The sequence below is a fragment of the Spea bombifrons genome, chromosome 1, assembly GCF_027358695.1.
Source record: "Spea bombifrons isolate aSpeBom1 chromosome 1, aSpeBom1.2.pri, whole genome shotgun sequence".
Taxonomy (NCBI): Eukaryota; Metazoa; Chordata; class Amphibia; order Anura; family Pelobatidae; genus Spea; species Spea bombifrons.
In genome coordinates, this window is record NC_071087.1 from 81,003,456 (window position 1) to 81,024,167 (window position 20,712).

Here is a 20,712-nt window from a genome sequence, read left to right on the forward strand (position 1 = left end):
GATTTTCCATCACTTTACCTAATTTTGTGAGGATTCAGAGGAAAAAAATAGGTGTTTTTTTCTATTTTTCACTAGTTTTTACCAAATTTCTCATTCTACATTTTCAGCTAATCATCCAACTATGGTATCAAAAGAAAGCTCTATCTCTCCTTGAAAAAACAATAAATAGTTTACATGGGTACACTATTCACAGGAAAAGAGAATAATCGCTGAACCAACATAGCGCAAAAATGTCAAAATTGCTCCGGGACTTGAGCTACCAAAAACCCCTGGGATTGAAGAGGTTAAATTTCATTAGGTACTCATCAATACAAATTTTTCATGGGGGGGGGTTAATATTCTTGTTCTGGCTTTCTGAGAATGGACACTGGAATTCTGGAATTCAATTTTCCTGAGGTAATGAAATACAACTTAAGATCAAACCCCTCTGCTTAATGCCCAAATTTGTTTTAAGAGCAATTATTATTATTAGTGCCACCTTGGCTGGGCTTGCCCAATGGGCCAAAAGTTACCTGTCCATGCCTGTAAGCACACAGATAGGCCCTGAGGTATTGTGGTATTACTACACCAAGTCACTGAAAATGTTTGAAGAACACCGCCTTACATCATATATAACATGAATTAAGCACTTTCTATCGATTTACAAGCTCAATGTTTATCTTTGGGGTTGCCACAAATCGTTTGCACAGCAAAACGCTCACACTAGGTGCACTGTACAAGGTTACAGGAATGACAACTGGTACTCATTCTTCAGAAGTCTAAGGCCAGTGAATGACTTGGCTTGTAGGCTCAGGCGTTAGGCCTTGGTCCCATGGTAACAGTGAGTTACAGCGCCCACCAAATGTTTACCCATAATTCTCATCGGCCACACCTCAGTTCCAACAGGAATAGTGCAACCAAACATGATGTGTTGTCGAGCGCCACACTGCGCACATCGGCTGTGCTTGATTGGGCAGACGTGCTGCCCGTCAGCAATTGTTTTCGAGCAGCAGTTTAGATTGTCCTAGCTCCGGGGTTTGAGGGAGCGGAAGTCCCGGACACAGCTAACCTGGGAGGGGAAGAGTTTAGTGCCTCCCCCTCCCTCCTCCTGTACCTTCGGTCGGATGCGCGGTGGCCTGTGAAAAAGCTCCGAGGCCAGGCAGTGAGTGAGTGTGTCTCCCCGGGGTGGGAGAGGCCCCCCGGTGCGGGCCACAGTGCCGGGGGAAGGGATGACACTGGACTCCACGATGGCTTGTTGCCTGAGTGAAGAGGTGAAGGAGTCCAAGAGGATCAATGCTGAAATCGAGAAGCAGCTCAAGAGAGACAAGAAAGATTCAAAGCGGGAGGTGAAATTGCTGCTGTTAGGTACAGACTGCCAAATCCGGGCTGACACTGGGCTGGGGATGTCACCCACCTGGGCTTCCATGGTGAGGTTTAATGGCTACTTTGAGGTGGTATTTCGAGAAGCAGCCGAGTGAGCAAATGCAGGTAGTCTCCAGATTGTGGTTAGTGGAAACTCTGACATCTGGAGGAAGATCACTGTCAGGGAATAACAGTGATTGGACATTGTGTCAATGCTAGGGGTACCACACGGGATACTAGTGTCACTACAAGATAAGGAATGGGTGCAAGTGGGAAGAAGTAGCACAGAATTTGTCCTGAGGGAGCCTTGTCTTGACTCACCTGAGCCCATAATAAGGGTGAAACTCTAGGGTTGGAAAGTTTAATGTTGACATTAGGGAACAATCTACTTCCGAAATGCTTGTAATTACCTGGAGTAACTAGAGCAGAGGCGATGGGATAATAGGTATAATACTTGAGAGGATGTTATGCGCGTCTTGTAGGAAGGCACATTTTTCTCATGGCACTGCTGCCAGGAATGTTTAATTTATATGGGGCTTGCTCACTTTTGACCTAGAGTTGACCGGTGTGGTAAAGAATCATTTGTATTGGTCTTCCAGTTTTTATATCCTATGCAAGGAAATCCATATGTGTTTTAAAGAGCCACTAAATTATATTTAAGTAGTGCCAGTCCTTGCTCACCAAGTAACAGATCATTCATTTTAGCAACATTCAACAACTTAAAAAAACAAACAAAAACAAATTGTAGCAAATGTTACCTTACTGCAGAGAGGGTTTGCCCTAAAACTTGCTTGTCTGTTTTTCAGATGCATGCAATTGGTTATACTAAAAAAACTTTTACTTATACTTCTCATTTTGCTTAAGGTGCAAATTGTGATTCAGGAAGCGCTTTCATCTTTGAGCAAAGGGCTATCATCTCTTTATTTAACCTAGGACCGGAGATTGTGTAGATGTAGAATATAAAACTGTTCACACTTGGTACTCTTTGGGTTAATATGCACGTGGTAAGGCATTCCTAAGCTAGATATCTATTTAGGACTTTCAGAATACTACCACAGGTTTATAAAGCTAGTCCCTGAAAAGCTGATGATACAATATTATGGTTTTTTTGTGCAGTAATACAGTTATTAGGGTTTTACAGAGAAAATGTTCTTTTACAAAAGCACTGGAGATGCCCTCTGGCAATTCTCCTGTATGACTGCATACTTCAGGAGCAGGACTCTCACCACCTAATGTATTGGTTTGTCTTAGTGTGTCAATTCTAGTCTTGTCATACCCTCTTGAATATATGTATTATAAGAAGCACCGCTTAATTGTTGGAGCTATATAAATAAAAGATAATACAGTATTGGCTCGGATATAGGCCGCCCCCGTATATAGGCCGCACCCTAAAAGTTTGGTGCTTTTTTAAAGAAAATGTTTTTTTCTTTAAAAAAGCACCAAAAAAAACATGCTGCCACTGTCCTCCCCCCCGAGATATGCTGCCACTGTCCTCCTCCTCCTCCCCTGAGATATGCTGCCACTGTCCCCCCCCCCGAGATATGCTGCCACTGTCCTCCTCCCCCCTCGAGATATGCTGCCACTCTGCCCCCCCCGACTTACCAGAGCAGACTCCCGGGTGTCTTGCGGGGCCGGCGAGGGACATCTACGCAATACGCGTATACAAATTTGATGTCCGCCGCCGGCCCCGCAAGACACCCGGGAGTCTGCTCTGGTAAGTCTTGGGGGCAGAGGTAAAACGCATCGTGCGGACGGTCACCCGCTGCGGCGATGCGGCTAAACAACCTCCGCTGCCGGAGGCTGTTTACCCGCATCGCCGTAGCCGGTGACCGTCCGCAAGATGCGCTTAGACAACCTCCCGTGCCGGAACCCCCCCCGTGGAAAGTGCTGGCAGGGGAGGCTGTCTGAGTGTATCAGAGAGTAGGATACAGGTCCCCTGCACCGCTGCGGGGATCTGTATCCTAAACCTGCTGCCTGCCCTGCGCCCGGGACTGCATGTCCCAGGCCTCGGGTGCTAGACCCCCGAATATAGGCCGCACCCCCACTTTAAAGACTTAAAGTGGGGGGAAAAAGTACGGCCTATATTCGAGCCAATACGGTAATAATAATAATTCAATTACAGGTGGAAGTATTTACAAAGTACTTTACTTTAGATTATTTGCTGGAGATGCACTGCAGTGTCCCTTTTGGCTGGAAGGTTTGGGGCATGTGTGAATAAGTGGCATAGTATGTAGATATCACAAAAAATGTCAGTTAAAGTTTCTTCTCGGCCTGCTGGCCGGTATTACCGTATTGGCTCGAATATAGGCTGCACTCCCCCCCCCACTTTAAGTCTTTAAAGTGGGGGTGCGGCCTATATTCGGGGTCTATCGCCCGCCGCCCGGGCGCCGGGTAGGCAGCGGGGTTAGGATACAGATCCCCGCAGCGGTGCAGGGGACCTATATCCTACTCTTGGATGTGCTCAGACAGCCTCCCCTGCCAGCACTTCCCACCGGGGGAGTGCCTGCATGGGAGATTGTCTAAGCGCATCGCGCAGACGTTCACCGGCAGCGGCGATGTGCATAAACAGCCCCCGCTGCCGGCACATCTGCACAATGTGCTTTAACAATCTCCCTTGCCGGGAATTCCCACTGGGGAGTCCCGGCAAGGGAGATTGTTAAAGCACATCGTGCAGATGTGCTGGCAGGGGAGGTTGTTAATGCTTCCATCGCCGCAGCCGGTGAACGTCTGCGCGATGTACGCTAACAATCTTCCTTGCCGGCACTTCCCACTGCGGAAGTGCCAGCACCGGAAGTTGAGTACGCGTACTGCGTAGCTGTCCCCTGCCGGCCCTGCAAGACCCCGGGGAGTCTGCACCGGTAAGTCTAGGGGGGGACATCTTGAGGGCAGAGTGGCAGCATATCTCAGGGGGGGTAGAGTGACAGCATATCTCGGGGGGGGTACATCAGGGGGAGATAGAGTGGCAACATATCTCGGGGGGGGCAGAGTGGCAGCATGTCTGGGAAGGGCAGAGTAGCAGCATATCTCGCGGGGCCGAGTGGCAGCATATGTGTTTTTTTTTTTTTTTTTACTAAGAATTTACTAAGCACCTAACTTTTAGGGTGCGGCCTATATTCGGGTGCGGCCTATATCCGAGCCAATACGGTATATACCGTATTGGCTCGGATATAGACCGCGCCCTAAAAGTTTGGTGCTTTTTTAAAGAAAAAGTTTTGTAATAGATATGCTACCACTCTGTCCCCCCCCCTCGAGACATGCTGCCGCTCTGCCCCCCCTCGAGATATGCTGCCGCTCTGCCCCCCCCTCGAGATATGCTGCCACTCTGCCCCCCCTCAAGATATGCTGCCACTCTGCCCCCCCCCCTCGAGATATGCTGCTACTCAGCGGAAGTGCCGGCACCGGAAGTTGCATACGCGTATTGTGTAGATGTCCCCCGCCGGCCCCGCAAGACACCCGGGAGTCTGCTCTGTTAAGTTTTGGGGGCAGAGGTAAAACGCATCGTGCGGACGTTCACCGGCTGCGGCGATGCGCGTAAACAACCTCCGCTGCCGGCAAGTCTGCACGATGTGCTCTAACACTTTCCCTTGCCAGGACTCCCCTCGTGGGAATTCCCGGCAAGGGAGATTGTTAAAGCACATCGTGCAGACGTGCCGGCAGCGGAGGTCATTTATGCGCGCATCGCCGGCAGCCGGTGAAGTAGGATGCAGGTCCCCTGCACCGCTGCGGGGATCTGTATCCTAACCCTGCTGCCTGCCCGGCGCCCGGAACTGCATGTCCCGGGCGTCAGGAGCTAGACCCCGAATATAGGCCGCACCCCCACTTTAAAGACTTAAAGTGGGGGTGCGGCCTATATTCGGGCAAATACGGTATATATATATAACACTAGGGCTGCAACTAACGATTATTTTAATAATCGATTAGTTGGCCGATTATTTTGTCGATTAATCGATTAATCGGATAAAAAAATACATTATTTTAAATTGAAGAAAAATTGCAATAAAAAACATACAATTTACACTTTCATCTCTTTATTGCAATGGCCTCTCTCTATTCACCTTCTTATTTTACTGACATAATAATAAAAGCTACAAGAACCCAAACACAGTGCTTCTCAAACTAGGTTTTGATACAAAGTTATTAGTAAATATTAATTCATACGCTAACTATTTTTCATATTTAATAAAAACTGAGAAAAAAGCCTTGTTTAAATTTTTTTTATTTACCAAACTGCCCCCAGTTATGCACATCTGACCCCCAGCTTGCCACTCTGCCCCCATATATGCCTTATACCTCTTATATGCCAGATTCCACTGTGCCCCCTGATATGCCACTGTGCCCCTGATATGCCTTATACTCCTTATATGCCAGTGATATGCAACTGAGCCCCCTGATATACCTTTTACCCCCAGATTTGTTTTATGCCCCCCTGATATGCCTAATATCCATATGCCTTATACCCCCTATATGCCCTAAAAATTCATAATACCCCCCATACACCACTATAACTCACCCATACACCACTCTGGCTCCTCCCCCTCCCATACACCACTCTGGCCCCTCCCCCTCCCATACACCACTCTGGCTCCTCCCCCTCCCAAACACCACTCTGGCTCCTCCCCCCTCTCATACTCCACTCTGCCTCCTCCCCCCTCCCATACACCACTCTGCCTCCTCCCCCGCCCATACATCACTTTGGCTCCTCCCCTCCCATACATCACTTTGCCTCCTCCCCCTCCCATATAGCACTCTGCCTCCTCCCCTCCCATACATCACTTTGGCTCCTCCCCCTCCCATACTTTACTCTGCCTCCTCCCATACACCACTCTGGCTCCTCCCCCTCCCATACTCCACTCTGGCTCCTCCCATACTCCACTCTGCCTCCTCCCATACATCACGTTGGCTCCTCCCCCTCCCATACATCACTTTGCCTCCTCCCCCCTCCCATACTCCACTCTGCCTCCTGTGAACCTCCGTTTCTGACAAGACACCAGGGAGCCGGGTAGAGAGGCAGAGTGGCGTATGAGAGGGGGAGGAGCCAGAGTGGTGTATTGGAGGGTGGCTCCCATACACCCCTCTGACTCCTCCCCCCTACCATACACCGCTCTGCCTCTCTACCCGGCTCCGTTACTGAAGGCACTTTCACTGCAGCTTCATAGAAGCCACAGTGTAAGTGAAGGGCAGTAACGGAGTCTGTCTGTGCGATGCAGATCCTCGCCGGCTATCAGAGAGGATGATTCTCTGTCAGCCGGTGGGGGTCTGCATCGCACAGACAGACTCCGTTACTCACCTTCACTTACACTGAGGCTTCTATGAAGCTGCAGGGAAAGTGCCTGTCAGTAACGGTGCCGGGTAGAGAGGCAGAGTGATGTATGGGAGGGGGGAGGAGGCAGATGGGAGGGGGAGAGAGACGGAAGTGAGAGACCGGCCGACAGTGAGGGGAATCCAGGTCCCCTGCAGCGTTGCGGGGGATCTGGATTCCGGTGTTATAATCCGATCTCTGTTTGAGGTCGGATTATATAAGGAGAGGAGTTTTTCAGAGCATTTGCTCTGAAAAAAACTTCTTTTTATAATCGATAAAAATCGATCCGATTAATCGATGATGAAATTCGTTGACAACGATTTTCATTATCGATTATTATCGATTTTATCGATTAGTTGTTTCAGCCCTATATAACACTTAGTCCTCTGGTCTTGAGGTAAGTCTATGAAGCCTGAAGTATGCTTGGGAGCTCCTTGCTTTGGTCCAGTGGGGTACTTAATATATGAGTGTTTTTTATGGGGTTTGCACAAAGCTACTGTTACTTCCATGGTTGGTAAGTGCAGCAGGGCACATACAGACCCTTCATACAACTTTATTTGTCACTGCCTAAGCCTATGGGTACTTTCTCAATAATCTTTGAACATGAGCCCCAGTGTTTCCACCCAAGCAGTGCCAGAACAAATTAAGCAATGTATGTGTACTTGGGGGAGGCCTCCATGTGTGACCATCCATGCAATGTCATTATGTTTGGTCAGCAAGTGCTAGGGGCTGGGGACTTCTATGGTTTTAAAAGAAGGCCCTACTTGCCCCTAAAAAGTCTTTAGAGTAAGGAAAACCCTTAGCGACGAAGAGGATAAAGGACTTAACTAATCTACATGTATTAAAAACTCACATTAGTTACATACCAGTGAGTGATTATAGCTTCCTGTTCTTTATGATTACTCCTCCCTTAGAGGTGGTGATTTAAAGAAAACACAATAATGATAATAATAAAACAGATGATGCTATGCTATAGATGATGATGATGGAGGCATTTCTGTGCCACAATGTCTTGCTAGTCATTATCATGAATTACCTGATTTGTATGAAGGTTTTCATGATGTCCCTTGCCCCTCTCCCAGGTTCAACAATTAATGTTGGTACCCTGTAGCCATGTCGCAGGATGAAATCTCTTCTGTTATATTCCATGGAACCTTTCTGGCCTTCTGACTAGTGTGTATATGCTCAGTGCTGCTGTCAGTCTGTGAGTGTGTAAATGTGTAGTGCTAGATTCAGTGTGTGTGAATGCATAGTGCCAGTTAGTATGTCTACTGTATTGTAGTGTTTGGGAGTGTAGCCGGTATGTTGTTGGATAGTCCAAGTATTAATTGTTTTTTTAATTGCTACAGGGCTTTCAGCTTTTAAATGTCTGCTTAAAAAAATAACTCCAGGCTTTAACTTATTATACCTTTTAGAGGATGGTATGTTTGAGTTTCTTGGTTATGTGGTAGATGTAGGTTTTAGCTTTTGGTTACTGTGGTTTTAGATTATTGACATTTTCCAAAACCGCACCACAAGTTTTATTTTCCCACAGCCCACCACTTCCCCTGTCTTCTGCATATGTGGTGGCTCACTTCCTTGTGAACTGCTTTTATTTCAGAAAGGACTGTTTAATGGCTACCCTCTGACCAAAGTTTCATAGGAAACTCTAATGTGCGCCTGACATATTAAAGTCTTAATGGCTTTATAGTTTGATTTTGCTCATGGGGCTGCACCCTTTTATTCTGAACAACTTACCTCCCCTTTAAGGCAAAACCAAGCACACACCATGGTAGAATTAGTTTAGTGCCCCCAATAGCATTTTAAAAAAATGCATGTTGGAGTCAATTTTCATGTACGGGAATTGGATAATGTTTTGGGATTTACCTCCTATCTCAACGGCCTCTACTAAAACCAACTTCTTGCACTCGGTAACATACCCATTAAAGTAATTGAAGCAGCAGTCAATCACATCACATGCTACATAAATATAACTATTCAAATATCGTACAGGTGATTGGCTACTGCTACTCCCATTGATAACCTGTTTAGGAAACATACTTAGGTATGCTCTTTCAGTATAGTCAGCTGGGGTAGGAATTAAGTAACGAAGAATGCCTGCTGACTCCAGTGTGTATTAAAAACAATTTTAGAACATAGAGCTGGAGTCCTTCTTTTAATATAAAGTATATTGTATGATATTTCTTTTATAATTCCAGGCACACTTTACCAACATTACCTGTTATAAACTATTATAGTTGTTCGCTACAGTATTGTGAACACCTGATCCTTTTTCTGAGTGTCTTACCTTGTTACTTACAGAGTGTCATATTGGGGGTACTTCATATCGGGGCAAAGTGCCATATCAATGGCCTATAGGGTGGTATGAGGCATATCTGGTGGCTATAAGGCATATCAGGGGAACACAGTGGCAAATCTAGGGGGCAAGGGTGGGGTCAGATGTGCATAACTGGGGGGCAGGGTGGCAAATAAAAGGAAATAAAAACAAGAAATTCATTTTTCTTAATCATTTTTTACATAAAATAGTTTACATGTGAATTAATATTTACTATTAAAACCTTTTTAGGTATTGAAACTTAGATTGAGAAATATTGTTTGATTCTTGTAAAGTATATAGTTTTTATTATGTTAGTAAAATAAGAAGGCAATGAGAGAAATACCATGGTGATAGAGATGAGATAAAAACACCCAGTTTGTTCATTAAATTATTTTAAATAAATTAAAAAATTGCGCATATTTTTTTTTATCCGATTAATTGAAAAAATAATCGGCTAACTAATATATTATACACTACACTCACACTTTGCCCTGCACCCACACTTTGCCCAGCACTCACAGTCTCACACTTTGCCCCAGCACTTTGCCCTGCACCCACACTTTGCCCAGCACTCACAGTCTCACACTTTGCCCCAGCACTTTGCCCAGCACTCACAGTCTCACACTTTGCCCAGCACTCACAGTCTCACACTTTGCCCAGCACTCACAGTCTCACACTTTGCCCAGCACTCACAGTCTCACACTTTGCCCAGCACTCACAGTCTCACACTTTGCCCAGCACTCACAGTCTCACACTTTGCCCAGCACTCACAGTCTCACACTTTGCCCAGCACTCACAGTCTCACACTTTGCCCAGCACTCACAGTCTCACACTTTGCCCAGCACTCACAGTCTCACACTTTGCCCAGCACTCACAGTCTCACACTTTGCCCAGCACTCACAGTCTCACACTTTGCCCAGCAGCCCAGCACTCACAGTCTCACACTTTGCCCAGCAGCCCAGCACTCACAGTCTCACACTTTGCCCCAGCACTCACAGTCTCACACTTTGCCCCAGCACTCACAGCCTCACACTTTGCCCCAGCACTCAGCCTCACACTTTGCCCCAGCACTCAGTCTCACACTTTGCCCCAGCACTCAGTCTCACACTTTGCCCCAGCACTCAGTCATCACAGTCCTGTCCAGACATACCCAGGTTCCAGCATGTACTGGCTGACTTGGCATGATAGGAGTACATGCTGAAACCTGGCTTGCTGCCCCCCTTGTGTATTGATGCTGCACATCACATAGAGCCCCCTGTGCCAAGCTCCTCCCCTCACTTACACAACCATGCAATCACACACACTCATTCATATACTCATTCGTACACTCTCCTTCACCCCCTTACCTGCACTGCAGATCTCTCACACGCAGACTTCCACAGGGGCCCTGCTGAGTCTCTCTCTCTGCACAAACTTCTCTTGTCCTGCCCACTGGGAGGAGGAACAGAGCAGTCATGTGACTCCTGGTTTCCTGCTTCCTGTGGCCAGCACAAGAGACGCTGCTTGTACAGTAAGACGCACAGTTAAGCAGTGCGGCCCCTGCGGGGATTATTTTCGGCCGTTTTTTTTTTTTTCCCGCCATTTTGCCGAAGATGTGTTTCGGCCACCGGTTTGGCTGACAAGCAGCTAGGCGCCATGGCGACCTGGCGCCTGGGATTTGTCGGGCCCTGGCCTAGGTATACTTGGTCATGGAAAACACAATTTTGAAACTCAAGCTATGAAATTGTAATCTAGTCTTTTTTTTACAGCAACAGGAGAACTCAGTGATTTTATGAACAGCCTGGACCCTCCTCTGTTGGCAGGAGCCAGCATCACTGCCTCTATACTGGCAACTCCAGTGTAATGGTGCTCTCTGTGAGCACTATTACACCTTCATTGTTTGAGTTCACAATTGGGCATTCCCTTCCATTAAGTGTCAATGTTATCACCAGCCAGGAATCACTCAGGAGGCTTTGTCTAGACCCTGCCGGGACCTCTAACCACCTCCCCCTACCCAGGAGCATTGTGATCATAAATGTAAGGCCATGGAGTCCTGCTTCCAGATGGAAGTGTAATCAGTACAGAGGAGATCAAGGGATAACATAAAGTTCACCCATCTACCAAAAAAAACAAGAGAAAAACAGAAAAAGCAGAAAATTAGTGAAGACTAAATGAAAATAGTTACCTCACAGTGACATCTCTAAGATCCACGAAAGAGAGACCCAACATGATCTCTATCCATGCTATACTGTCACCCAAAAGGTAAAAGGATAAAAATGTGCCCTAATACCCTTTACTTCTACCACTGGAAGTATAAAATGTATATAGGGAACTGTAATGGAATGATGCTGCCCACCATAACAAAGTATTATGTATGTTGGGTATTACTATGCTTGAGCTTTTAAACGAATGCTGCACTTGTTCTGGAAAAAAAAATATATATAATTTTGGAATCGCTTTATCAGATATATGGTAAATGTGGCAAAAAAGCTTTAGTTTTCATTATAGGAAAAGTCCAAGGGGTTAAAATCTCACTACTCTAATGCTTGCTCTATTATTATATTGCACAGATGCCTGGATGATTTTCATGCATTGTTTTGCATCCTAACAATGTTCTCTAGGTGTATGGTGTATTATTCCTACTCCTAGGTCTAAATTTGAATTATCCTCCGCTAGTTGGCTTCATGACTTTGCAAGGGCATTTCAGTTCTTCCATCCAAATAAGGGAGAACCAAATATACAGCATCTGTCTCGAATGGTTCCATAGAGTATTTTGTAACTTTCATTTTAAAACCGTGGTATCCCGTTTGCTTCCATACCCTGTAGCTAAGATTCTTTATGAAAGGAATAAATGACATTTTCTCACCCTCTCTCATTCTTTCACAACATGATATAATTGATGTTGATTTTGGGCCAAGAAACAGTTGCCAGTTTTCTCGCCCATGCCAGTTTTTATATATTTTTTCCAAATTAGGGTTTCTTTCACGTCCACACTTGGCACCGGTGCTGTAATATTCTGACGAGCTTGTTTATGTTTCTCCCAACTCTAGCTTCCTTCAAGCATGTGTGCACAATTATCCTAAAGGAAGCAGTGAAATAAGCTCGATGGGAAACTGATGTGTTAAATGAATATTGACTATTTATTATATACAGAAGATAATTTCACCACATTCAGTTTTGATTTCCAAAGTTCTGTGTGGGAGATTCCTGAAAAGTTGAATCTGCCAGGCATGGATTGAGGTTACCTGAAAACACAACATAGTCCATTCACTCAACAGATTTAAGAAACATTGCTTTCACAAATATATATTTCTGAAAGCAATAGTGGTTGATAAATTATTACAGCAGTTTGGGAAGATAAATCTAATAAGTGTGTGCTCTTGAGATGACATCCTTGACTCAGCTTAATATTTATCGGTTCTATACAATTTATGCTTATTTAATGGTGTCTACAGATTAATAAACTACATGGATAGTTCAAAAATCCACTTTCATTTTATATATCATGGTTGCAGAACTTGCAGCTATCTTCTTCTCGGGATTGGCAAGATTACTCCTCTTTTCGTGCAAGCAGTGTTTGCTGCTGTGTAAACTCTTCTTCCCTATCTTTAAAATACTGAATGTAAAAACAAAACGCTTGAGTTGCATGTAGCTTCATTATACAAAAGTCGTGCCTTTTAATGTTCAGCTTCACGTACAGCAAGTTATACATTTGAGGTAAGACAGGAGGGTGTGCTAGGTGGGCCCGACTGGTTCTTGTATGCTGTCAAGCACTTTTGATTAAGAACTACCAAAAGCGTATAAATCAGGGGTTCCCAACTACAGGCTTTGAGTCCACAGATTATGTACATCCTTGCCTGAGAACAGGAGGTCCGGGAATTTTAAATTAAGAAATTGTGACCTGTTTGCTGTCCCTGAGTATTGGGGTTTTGGTAATAGAAGAGGGGGGTAGTCTGTTTGGGACCACCCAAAAGCACCTTAATAAACTGTTGTACAGTTTTTTGGAGACAGAAAATTTGAAGATTGCAAACTCAACGAGCAGGGCCCTCTTTACCTAATTTATAGGTTTCTTTTACTCTGCCTATTCTAGTCTTGTCATTCCTCTCGAATATATGTATTGTCAGAAGGGCTGCATTAAAATAAATAACTTTACTTTACTGGATTATATTTCTAACATAAAATTAGTGCCAATTATTCTTTCTGCCTTTTGTGTGGCTTCTGGTCAGGTGACCTACTCTCTCTGTCTTTTATACTTGTGATAAATTAATAGTAAGGCTTAAAGACTTTTGCTTCTGTTAACTAGGTACTGGAGAAAGCGGGAAGAGTACATTTATTAAACAGATGAGGATAATCCATGGATCTGGATACTCCGAAGAGGATAAGAAGGGCTTTACTAAGCTAGTATATCAGAATATCTTCACTGCCATGCAGTCTATGATTAGGGCAATGGAAACGCTAAAAATTCTCTACAAGTGTGAGCAAAACAAGGTAAAGTATGTTGTGTAGATAAGCTGGATGCTTTGTGGTGCTCATGGAGTACTGTGGCATATGTGTATGTGTGTGTGTGTGTGTGTGTGTGTGTGTATGTATTTTAATAGCAAGTTGCTAACGATTCAAGATTTGTAGTCTACTTAACTGTTTCAATGGGGATATTTGTAAAACTTATATTCTTGAGTGCTGTTATCAAAAACCCAGCACTGGTCAGTTGGAGGAAGAAGAATGTTAACAGCTTGAGATGTTTTTACTTCTAAAACCATAAACGTAAATGGGAAAAAATTACATGTAGCTATAGTTGTATAGTTACAACTCCCTCAAAGTTCTGGCTTAGCGAGTATATACCAGTGACAGACAATTTTGACATAAGATGACAATGCTTACCCTTAACATTAAAGTATTAGGTACCTGCTCTCAATATGAGCAATAAAACAGAACATACCCAATCCTCATGGCCATTTGAAATCCTCTAAATGTGAACTTTGTTAGCAGACCTGAAGTATTTCTGTCTCTAAAGTCAGTTACAGACGTGATTAAACAAAGGAATGACAGTTTTGGCAAGAAAAACTTGTTTTTCCATATTACATTAGGTTGACTGTAAATTGTGCCTTTTATATATTAAATTAGAGTTTGGTCATTGGCATCTTAACAAGTGTCTGTCCATAGGCAAACGCCCAGTTGATCAGAGAAGTGGATGTGGAAAAGGTGAACTCCTTTGAACAGCCACATGCAAATGCAATCAGAAACCTGTGGAATGACCCTGGCATTCAGGAGTGCTATGATCGGCGGCGGGAATACCAGCTGTCAGACTCCGCCAAATAGTGAGTATGTTTTACAAACTAGAGAAACAAAGGCAGATCTGGACTGGCCACACCAGATGTAGTAATGTTGCTTGCAGCCACCTGCTGGATACACACAGTGTGGCATTTAAGTGGATGCGTGTGATCTATGGGCCACTAGCTGTAAAATGCCATGACTTATTTTGCGTCCTACTCTGCTCATGGCGAGAGCAGTTTATGGTAATGCAGTAAAATAAATGTTAGCGTTCAGCTGCAACTATACCAAAGTAGCTCTATAGCGTAGGACAAAAATGTTAAATTTTATGTGCATGTTTCCATTGCTGTCTCAGGAGCACAGGTAGAATGAAATATTTGCTAGAGGAGGATATTTAACAGGAAAAAAACCCCAGGTACAGAATCTTCCACTTTGCTATCTACAGGTGCACCAGCAGATAACATCTTTTCTTCCTAGACAGGAAGACCACTTCTTCTATTGAATACATGGGCAGAGCCATTGGACTGCCACCGTTGCTCCTACTTTCCTTAGCATAGTCTCTGCTTTGTTGGTGTGTTCTTCAGGTGTCCCTGCATTAGAAGTCTGACCCTATTTGGTTCCCTGCTACTGCCTCAGGTCTTCTTGTACTGGGAAAGAAGTTGAATGGTTCTTTTAGAGACTGGTTTTACTAAAGGTGGGGTGGTTGTTACTCAACATGTTCTTGCTTTTTAGTAAGGCTTGGTAGAGGACTTTATTTTGACCTTCGGCCACTTTAGACCATCATTACCTCTTCAGCGACTGGGGTTGCTTCCCTCACAGATCTGGCGTTACGGTCATACATTTTTGGGGTTTTGAGTGCCTAGCTATATGACCGTGATTGGCTGTGTATCTGAAGAGAAACCTGAAGCCAATACCTTTTGACCTACAGAGCCCTTAACAACCCTACATCCTCCTATATCTCTACCCTCCTATCCAAGTACACCCCTAACCACTCTCTGTTCCTCTTGTGACTTGCCTCACTCCTACTGTCATTACCGCTTCTCACTCTTGTGTTCAGTATTTTACCCATGCTGTACCCCTTCTGTGGAATTCCCCTTACATCAGACTCATACGTGACTTTCAAAAGCTTTCTGAAAACCCACCTTTTTTGAGAAGCATGCAACCAGCCATCATACAAATCAAGCCATCATACTAATCAAGCCATCAATCTCTACACTATCTCTGGCACTATGTAATGTAATGCCTGAATATTCTTCTGGCAAGAATCAGTTATGGGGAAGCCAAATTTCCCTGCTCTTGGTAGTGTTTATTGAGGGATCTGCAAACAACCTGGCCCATTTTATTAGCCTTAAGAAAGTGTCTCTTGGTGACTGCAGACTGAATATAGAAGAGTTTCAAAAGGTAGTCTAGCATTTCAGTCTTCCCCTTTACTGACCTCATGGCCTTAAGTGTCAACAGTAAGTTTCCATGTTTCGTCTTGTTCTAAGTGGTCAGTTATATATATTTTGTAATTTGGAGCAGAGGTCTACTGTACATTTTTCCACCTGTTTTTTTTCCTGGAGTCATCAAGACTACAAAGGTGGACAGACACCTTGTTGCCCTGGAGAGACAGATGGGACATCTGTCTTACTTCATCCCAGTTAACATTATCTAAAGCTGACTGCTTTCACGCTAAATAAATGCTATTGATGACTTATGGTGTATGTTACATCTGACATGTCGAGTTTTGAAAGATATTTTCAGACTGGTGTCTGGCTTGGGGGTATTCATTCTTTGGATTCTGATGGTTGAATTTAATTAAATGCTTTCCTCCACCATGCTTTGGGTTGAGGTCTTTGCCTTGTTTTTCAGTATTACGGTCTTGCTAAGCATCCATATATCTGATGTTTCCTGGCAGCCACCAAAAGAATTTGCCCATTATACACCTGGGTTCAGACTTTGTACGAGGACTGAGTGAGTGTGGCCTGTTGGTGTGCAGTCTCAGGGTATTTGAAGGAGCTGGTGTTTGGGGACCCCCTCACAATGTAGTGACTGCAGATTAGTTTTGTCAGGGGGGGGTTGCTCTTACTTTTACATTTTTTTTTTATTTTTTTTTTTTGTCTTGCGCCTAGAACCAAACCAATTTTGTTGACCCCTGCTGAAGGTCAAATTCTGTAGGTGGCTACCATCAAACATTAGAATAGTTGGCTGCATTTCTTGGATGTCCAGGTCTTTTTTTTTTTTTTTTTTTTTTTAAACGTTTGGTTCTAATGTTTGGCTTAACATTTTATACCATTCACTGGAAAAGCTACATGCTGTCATGAACTCAACTGTGTATGGTTTGGGTAATAATTTTTTCCCCCCAGTTATCTGACAGATGTAGATCGAATTTCCAAACCTGGCTACCTTCCCACACAACAAGATGTGCTCCGTGTCAGAGTGCCAACCACTGGTATTATAGAGTACCCTTTTGACTTGGAGAACACAATATTCAGGTAAATGCAATGGTACATGCTACAAAGCTTTTTGTAACAATTTCTGACTTAAGCTATTAGCAATAGAAATACTCCTAATAATAAGGCTCATTACAACTTCTCGTTGCACAACAAATAGTGATTGATACACTACATGCACACAATACCAGCACTTTAGTACATTTTAGAGAAGGTACGACTCCAGGAAATGGATTATATGCTGAAAAGAAGCTTTTTTGTCTGACATGGAATCAAATACTGATTGAATCCCAAAATCGGTACAGAGGTCATCTTTAAAAATGAAATCATACATGAAAATTAACATTTTTACTTCAGGCGATTTATTTTTTGGGCGATGACAGCCTAGACTTCCCCTGTCAGCCTAGGCACCAGAAGCATTACTGGATTCCTGTTGACAGATTGAGTATAATGGTGCTTGGTGTGAGTGCCGGTGCATTGCCAAGTATGAGTGTCTGATCACACGATCCGGTATTCTTTTCTGGTAGGTGTTGATGACAAACACTGGAGGAAAGATTGCTCCTTCTACTGGCTGATCGCACACTTGGCGACCACCATGGCTATGGAGCCATACTTGCAGTATGATCAGTGCAGAGGTGATCAGAAGGAAGAGAGTGGAAAAACAATGTTTAATGAAATTTTTATATATATAATCTCGATATATATCAAAGTAAACTATGTAGTGAGGTCAGTGATGTCACAGTGTATATATTGTGCTCATTGTGTAAGGAGTCACGATTTTATCACTCCAAATTATCACTGAGACCAGCTCCAATTTTTTTTTTCTTTTTTATGAATTGCCCTGATGTCTGCCCTAGCAGCAATAGAAAAATATAAAAAGAAATAATGGATGTGGCCCTTTAGTACAAAAAATGTATATGTGGTAATGCTGTTAATGTTGCCAATACACCTTGCATGCAATGTAAAAGAAATCATGATTCGTTAGACCAGGCCATCTTTCATTGCTCCATGGTGCACTTCTCATGAAGCTACGCAGCCCTATATGCAACAAACTGTGATGCACTGTGTGTTCTGACAATTTTCTATTAACAGCATTAACATTTTCAGCAGTTTGAGCTTACAGTAGTTTGTCTGTTGGATTTGGCCACACCAGCTAGCCTTCAACCTCCACGTGCATCGATGAGCCTTGGCCGCCCATGACCCTGGCACCGGTCACCGCTTTTTCCTTCGTTGGACCACCTTTGATAGATACTGACCACTGCAGACTGGGACTTCCCTACAAAAGCTGCAATTTTGGAGATGCTCTGACCTAGTCTTCTAGCCATCACAATTTGGCCCTTGTCAAAGTCGCTCAGATCCTTACACTTGCCTATTTTTCCTGCTTCTAACACATCAACTTTGAGAACTAAATGTTCACTTGCTGCCTATTATATCACACCCACTGACAGGTGCCATGATAATAAGATTATCAGTGTTAGTCACCTGTTAGTCATAATGTTATGGCCGATCCGTATACACACTCACACACCAATCAGTGTAATTGCTTCGGTAAAAAAAAAAAGTGGTTTTACATATCCAGATGTAATAAGTCATCTGTTCCTTTAGCGGGTCTAAATATTAGGAGGAAATACATCTTAGAGAGGCAATTATTGCTTCCCATCAATCTGGGAAGGGTTATAAGGCAATTTAAAGTCCATCGTTCTACAGTGAGATTATTTAAACATTGAAAACATTCAAGACAGTTGCCAGTCTTCCTGCAAGTGGACATCCCAGAAAATTCACCCCAAGGTCAATGCCTACACAAGTATGGTTTGTTTGGGAGGGTTGTCAAGAAAATGCCTCTTCTCACTAAAAAGAACATGGCAGCACAACTCCGGTTTGCAAGGTTGTATCTGAAGAAACCACAAGACTTGTGGAACAATGTCCTATGGACAGACAAGACCAAAGTGCAGATGTTTGGCCATAATGCACAGCACCAGGTTTTTTCAAAAACCAAATGCAGCATATCAGCACAAACACCTCATACCAACTGTTAAACACTGTGGTGGAGGGGTGTTGATTTGGCCTCGTTTTGCATCCACAGGCCCTGGAAACCTTGCATACCAAAGCATTCTGGAGTCAAATGTGAGGCCATCTGTCCGAGAGCTAAAGTTTGGCTGAAATTGGGTCATGTAAGAGGACAATGATCCCAAGCACAATAGCAGATCTATAATAGAGTGGTTGAAAGAGAAAACAATCAAGGTGCAATGGCCCAGTCAAAGTCCAGACCTCAACCCTTTTGAAATGCTACGGCAGGAACTTGAGAGCTGTGCATAAACAAATGCCCGCAAGCCAATGAACTGAAGCAACGCTGTAAATAAGAGTGAGCCAAAATTCCTCCACAGGGAAGCGAGAACCTGATGGTCATACAGAAAAGGATTACTTCACGTTATTAAATGTGGTTCAGCAAGCTATTGAATCATAAGGTGTACTTAGTTTTTCACATATGGATTCTCCATTTTTTTTTTTGTGTAGACTAGATCATGACACGTAATGTATTGTTTATCTGAGGTTGTATTTAACCAATTTGGTGACTTGCTAACGAACAGCTCATTGTTATATCCTAAAACTATAGAATTCAAAGACGGTGTACTTTCTTTTACATACTGACTCCAGCAATATGCATTTACACACGGACACTAGAGCTTACACACACACTCACAGCCGGAGTAACATACAAACTATGATATGATCTGGTTTACACCATGTATGAAATATAACATTTGTTTTTTTATCCTAGGATGGTAGATGTTGGAGGTCAGCGATCAGAACGTAGGAAGTGGATTCACTGCTTTGAGAAAGTTACTTCCATCATGTTTCTTGTAGCCCTCAGTGAATATGACCAGGTCCTTGTAGAATCAGATAATGAGGTGAGTACTGATTTTTCTTATGCCATCCCAAACATTTTAATCCTGTTAGTACTACTGGTAAATTTAATTTGCTTAACGACAGCATAGTAGAACACCACCCACTGAGTTTTAAAATGCTTGACTAAACCTCATACCGCGTATCTCTTGGTTTCTCTCTTTCACTATTTAGCTTGTACCAACTCTTGTCTTGGCAACGTGTATTTTGACATTTCCCCAACAATTTCCTTCTCTAGAACCGCATGGAGGAGAGCAAGGCTCTGTTCAGAACAATCATTACATACCCTTGGTTCCAGAATTCTTCTGTCATTTTGTTCCTGAATAAGAAGGACTTGCTGGAAGATAAGATCATGTACTCCCACCTTGTGGATTACTTTCCTGAGTTTGATGGTGAGAACTGCATGTTGGGAAGGGATATTCTTAGAAGTGTTTGTGACATGAATGTTGAAATGCCCTCTGTTAGGCCCCATCTACTGCCTCTAGGCATCCTCGCATCCTCTGTTGTTCCCTCTGAATATGGTCCAAATATATATGTGCATATTATATATAATGCATGCAAGAAAGGATTTTAAAGATGGTCAGGGGTAATTACTGGGGCAGTGTGAGTTGGATGGTGAAACAGACTTAAAACAAGGTGGTGGTAGAGAATATGTTGTAAACCATTTGAAATTATAACTACTATATGGTGCTTCCGCTCTTGCCTGAATGAGTTATTTTTCTTGCCACAGTCATCCAGGCTAATTCTTGCCTTTCCACCTTTTCTTTATCTGATTGTTACACTTGATTATTTCTTGGCATTCTCTTCTGTGTTTTCCTTAGCTCTTAAACTGGCTCTTTTTCTCTAAATTGCACATCAGGACCTCAGCGGGACGCCACAACTGCCCGTGAATTCATCCTAAAAATGTTTGTGGATCTGAATCCAGACAGCGACAAGATAATCTACTCACACTTCACATGTGCCACGGACACAGAGAACATCCGTTTTGTATTTGCAGCTGTCAAGGACACCATCCTACAGATCAACCTTAAAGAATACAACCTTGTGTGACCAGGATGGCCAAGATTTTCACCTCATTCTCAACTGCAAATATTGCTTTGTTTTTTTTGTTTTTTTTTTAAACTTTCCTTCGACCCCTTTTCTAAGTCTTCTATTGTAGAGCTGGACTTTCT

General features: G+C 43.5%; 1 protein-coding gene across 1 annotated transcript; it reads left to right on the top strand.

Annotated features, from left to right (window-relative positions):
* The first annotated feature begins 961 nt into the window (after positions 1-961).
* LOC128492772 (guanine nucleotide-binding protein subunit alpha-11) lies at positions 962-20,712 on the top strand. The gene is made up of 7 exons (XM_053465458.1): positions 962-1,344; positions 13,240-13,424; positions 14,097-14,251; positions 16,550-16,678; positions 19,416-19,545; positions 19,779-19,932; positions 20,400-20,712. Exons 1-7 carry the CDS (start codon positions 1,209-1,211, stop codon positions 20,588-20,590), a joined length of 1,080 nt encoding a protein of 359 aa, XP_053321433.1. The 5' UTR covers positions 962-1,208; the 3' UTR covers positions 20,591-20,712.

Coding starts and splice junctions, on each gene's coding strand:
- LOC128492772 (XM_053465458.1), top strand. CDS start 1,209: ATGACACTGGACTCCACGATGGCTTGTTGCCTGAGTGAAGAGGTGAAG. Junction 19,546..19,778: donor TTGTAGAATCAGATAATGAG/GTGAGTACTGAT, acceptor TTCCTTCTCTAG/AACCGCATGGAGGAGAGCAA. Junction 19,933..20,399: donor TTACTTTCCTGAGTTTGATG/GTGAGAACTGCA, acceptor ATTGCACATCAG/GACCTCAGCGGGACGCCACA.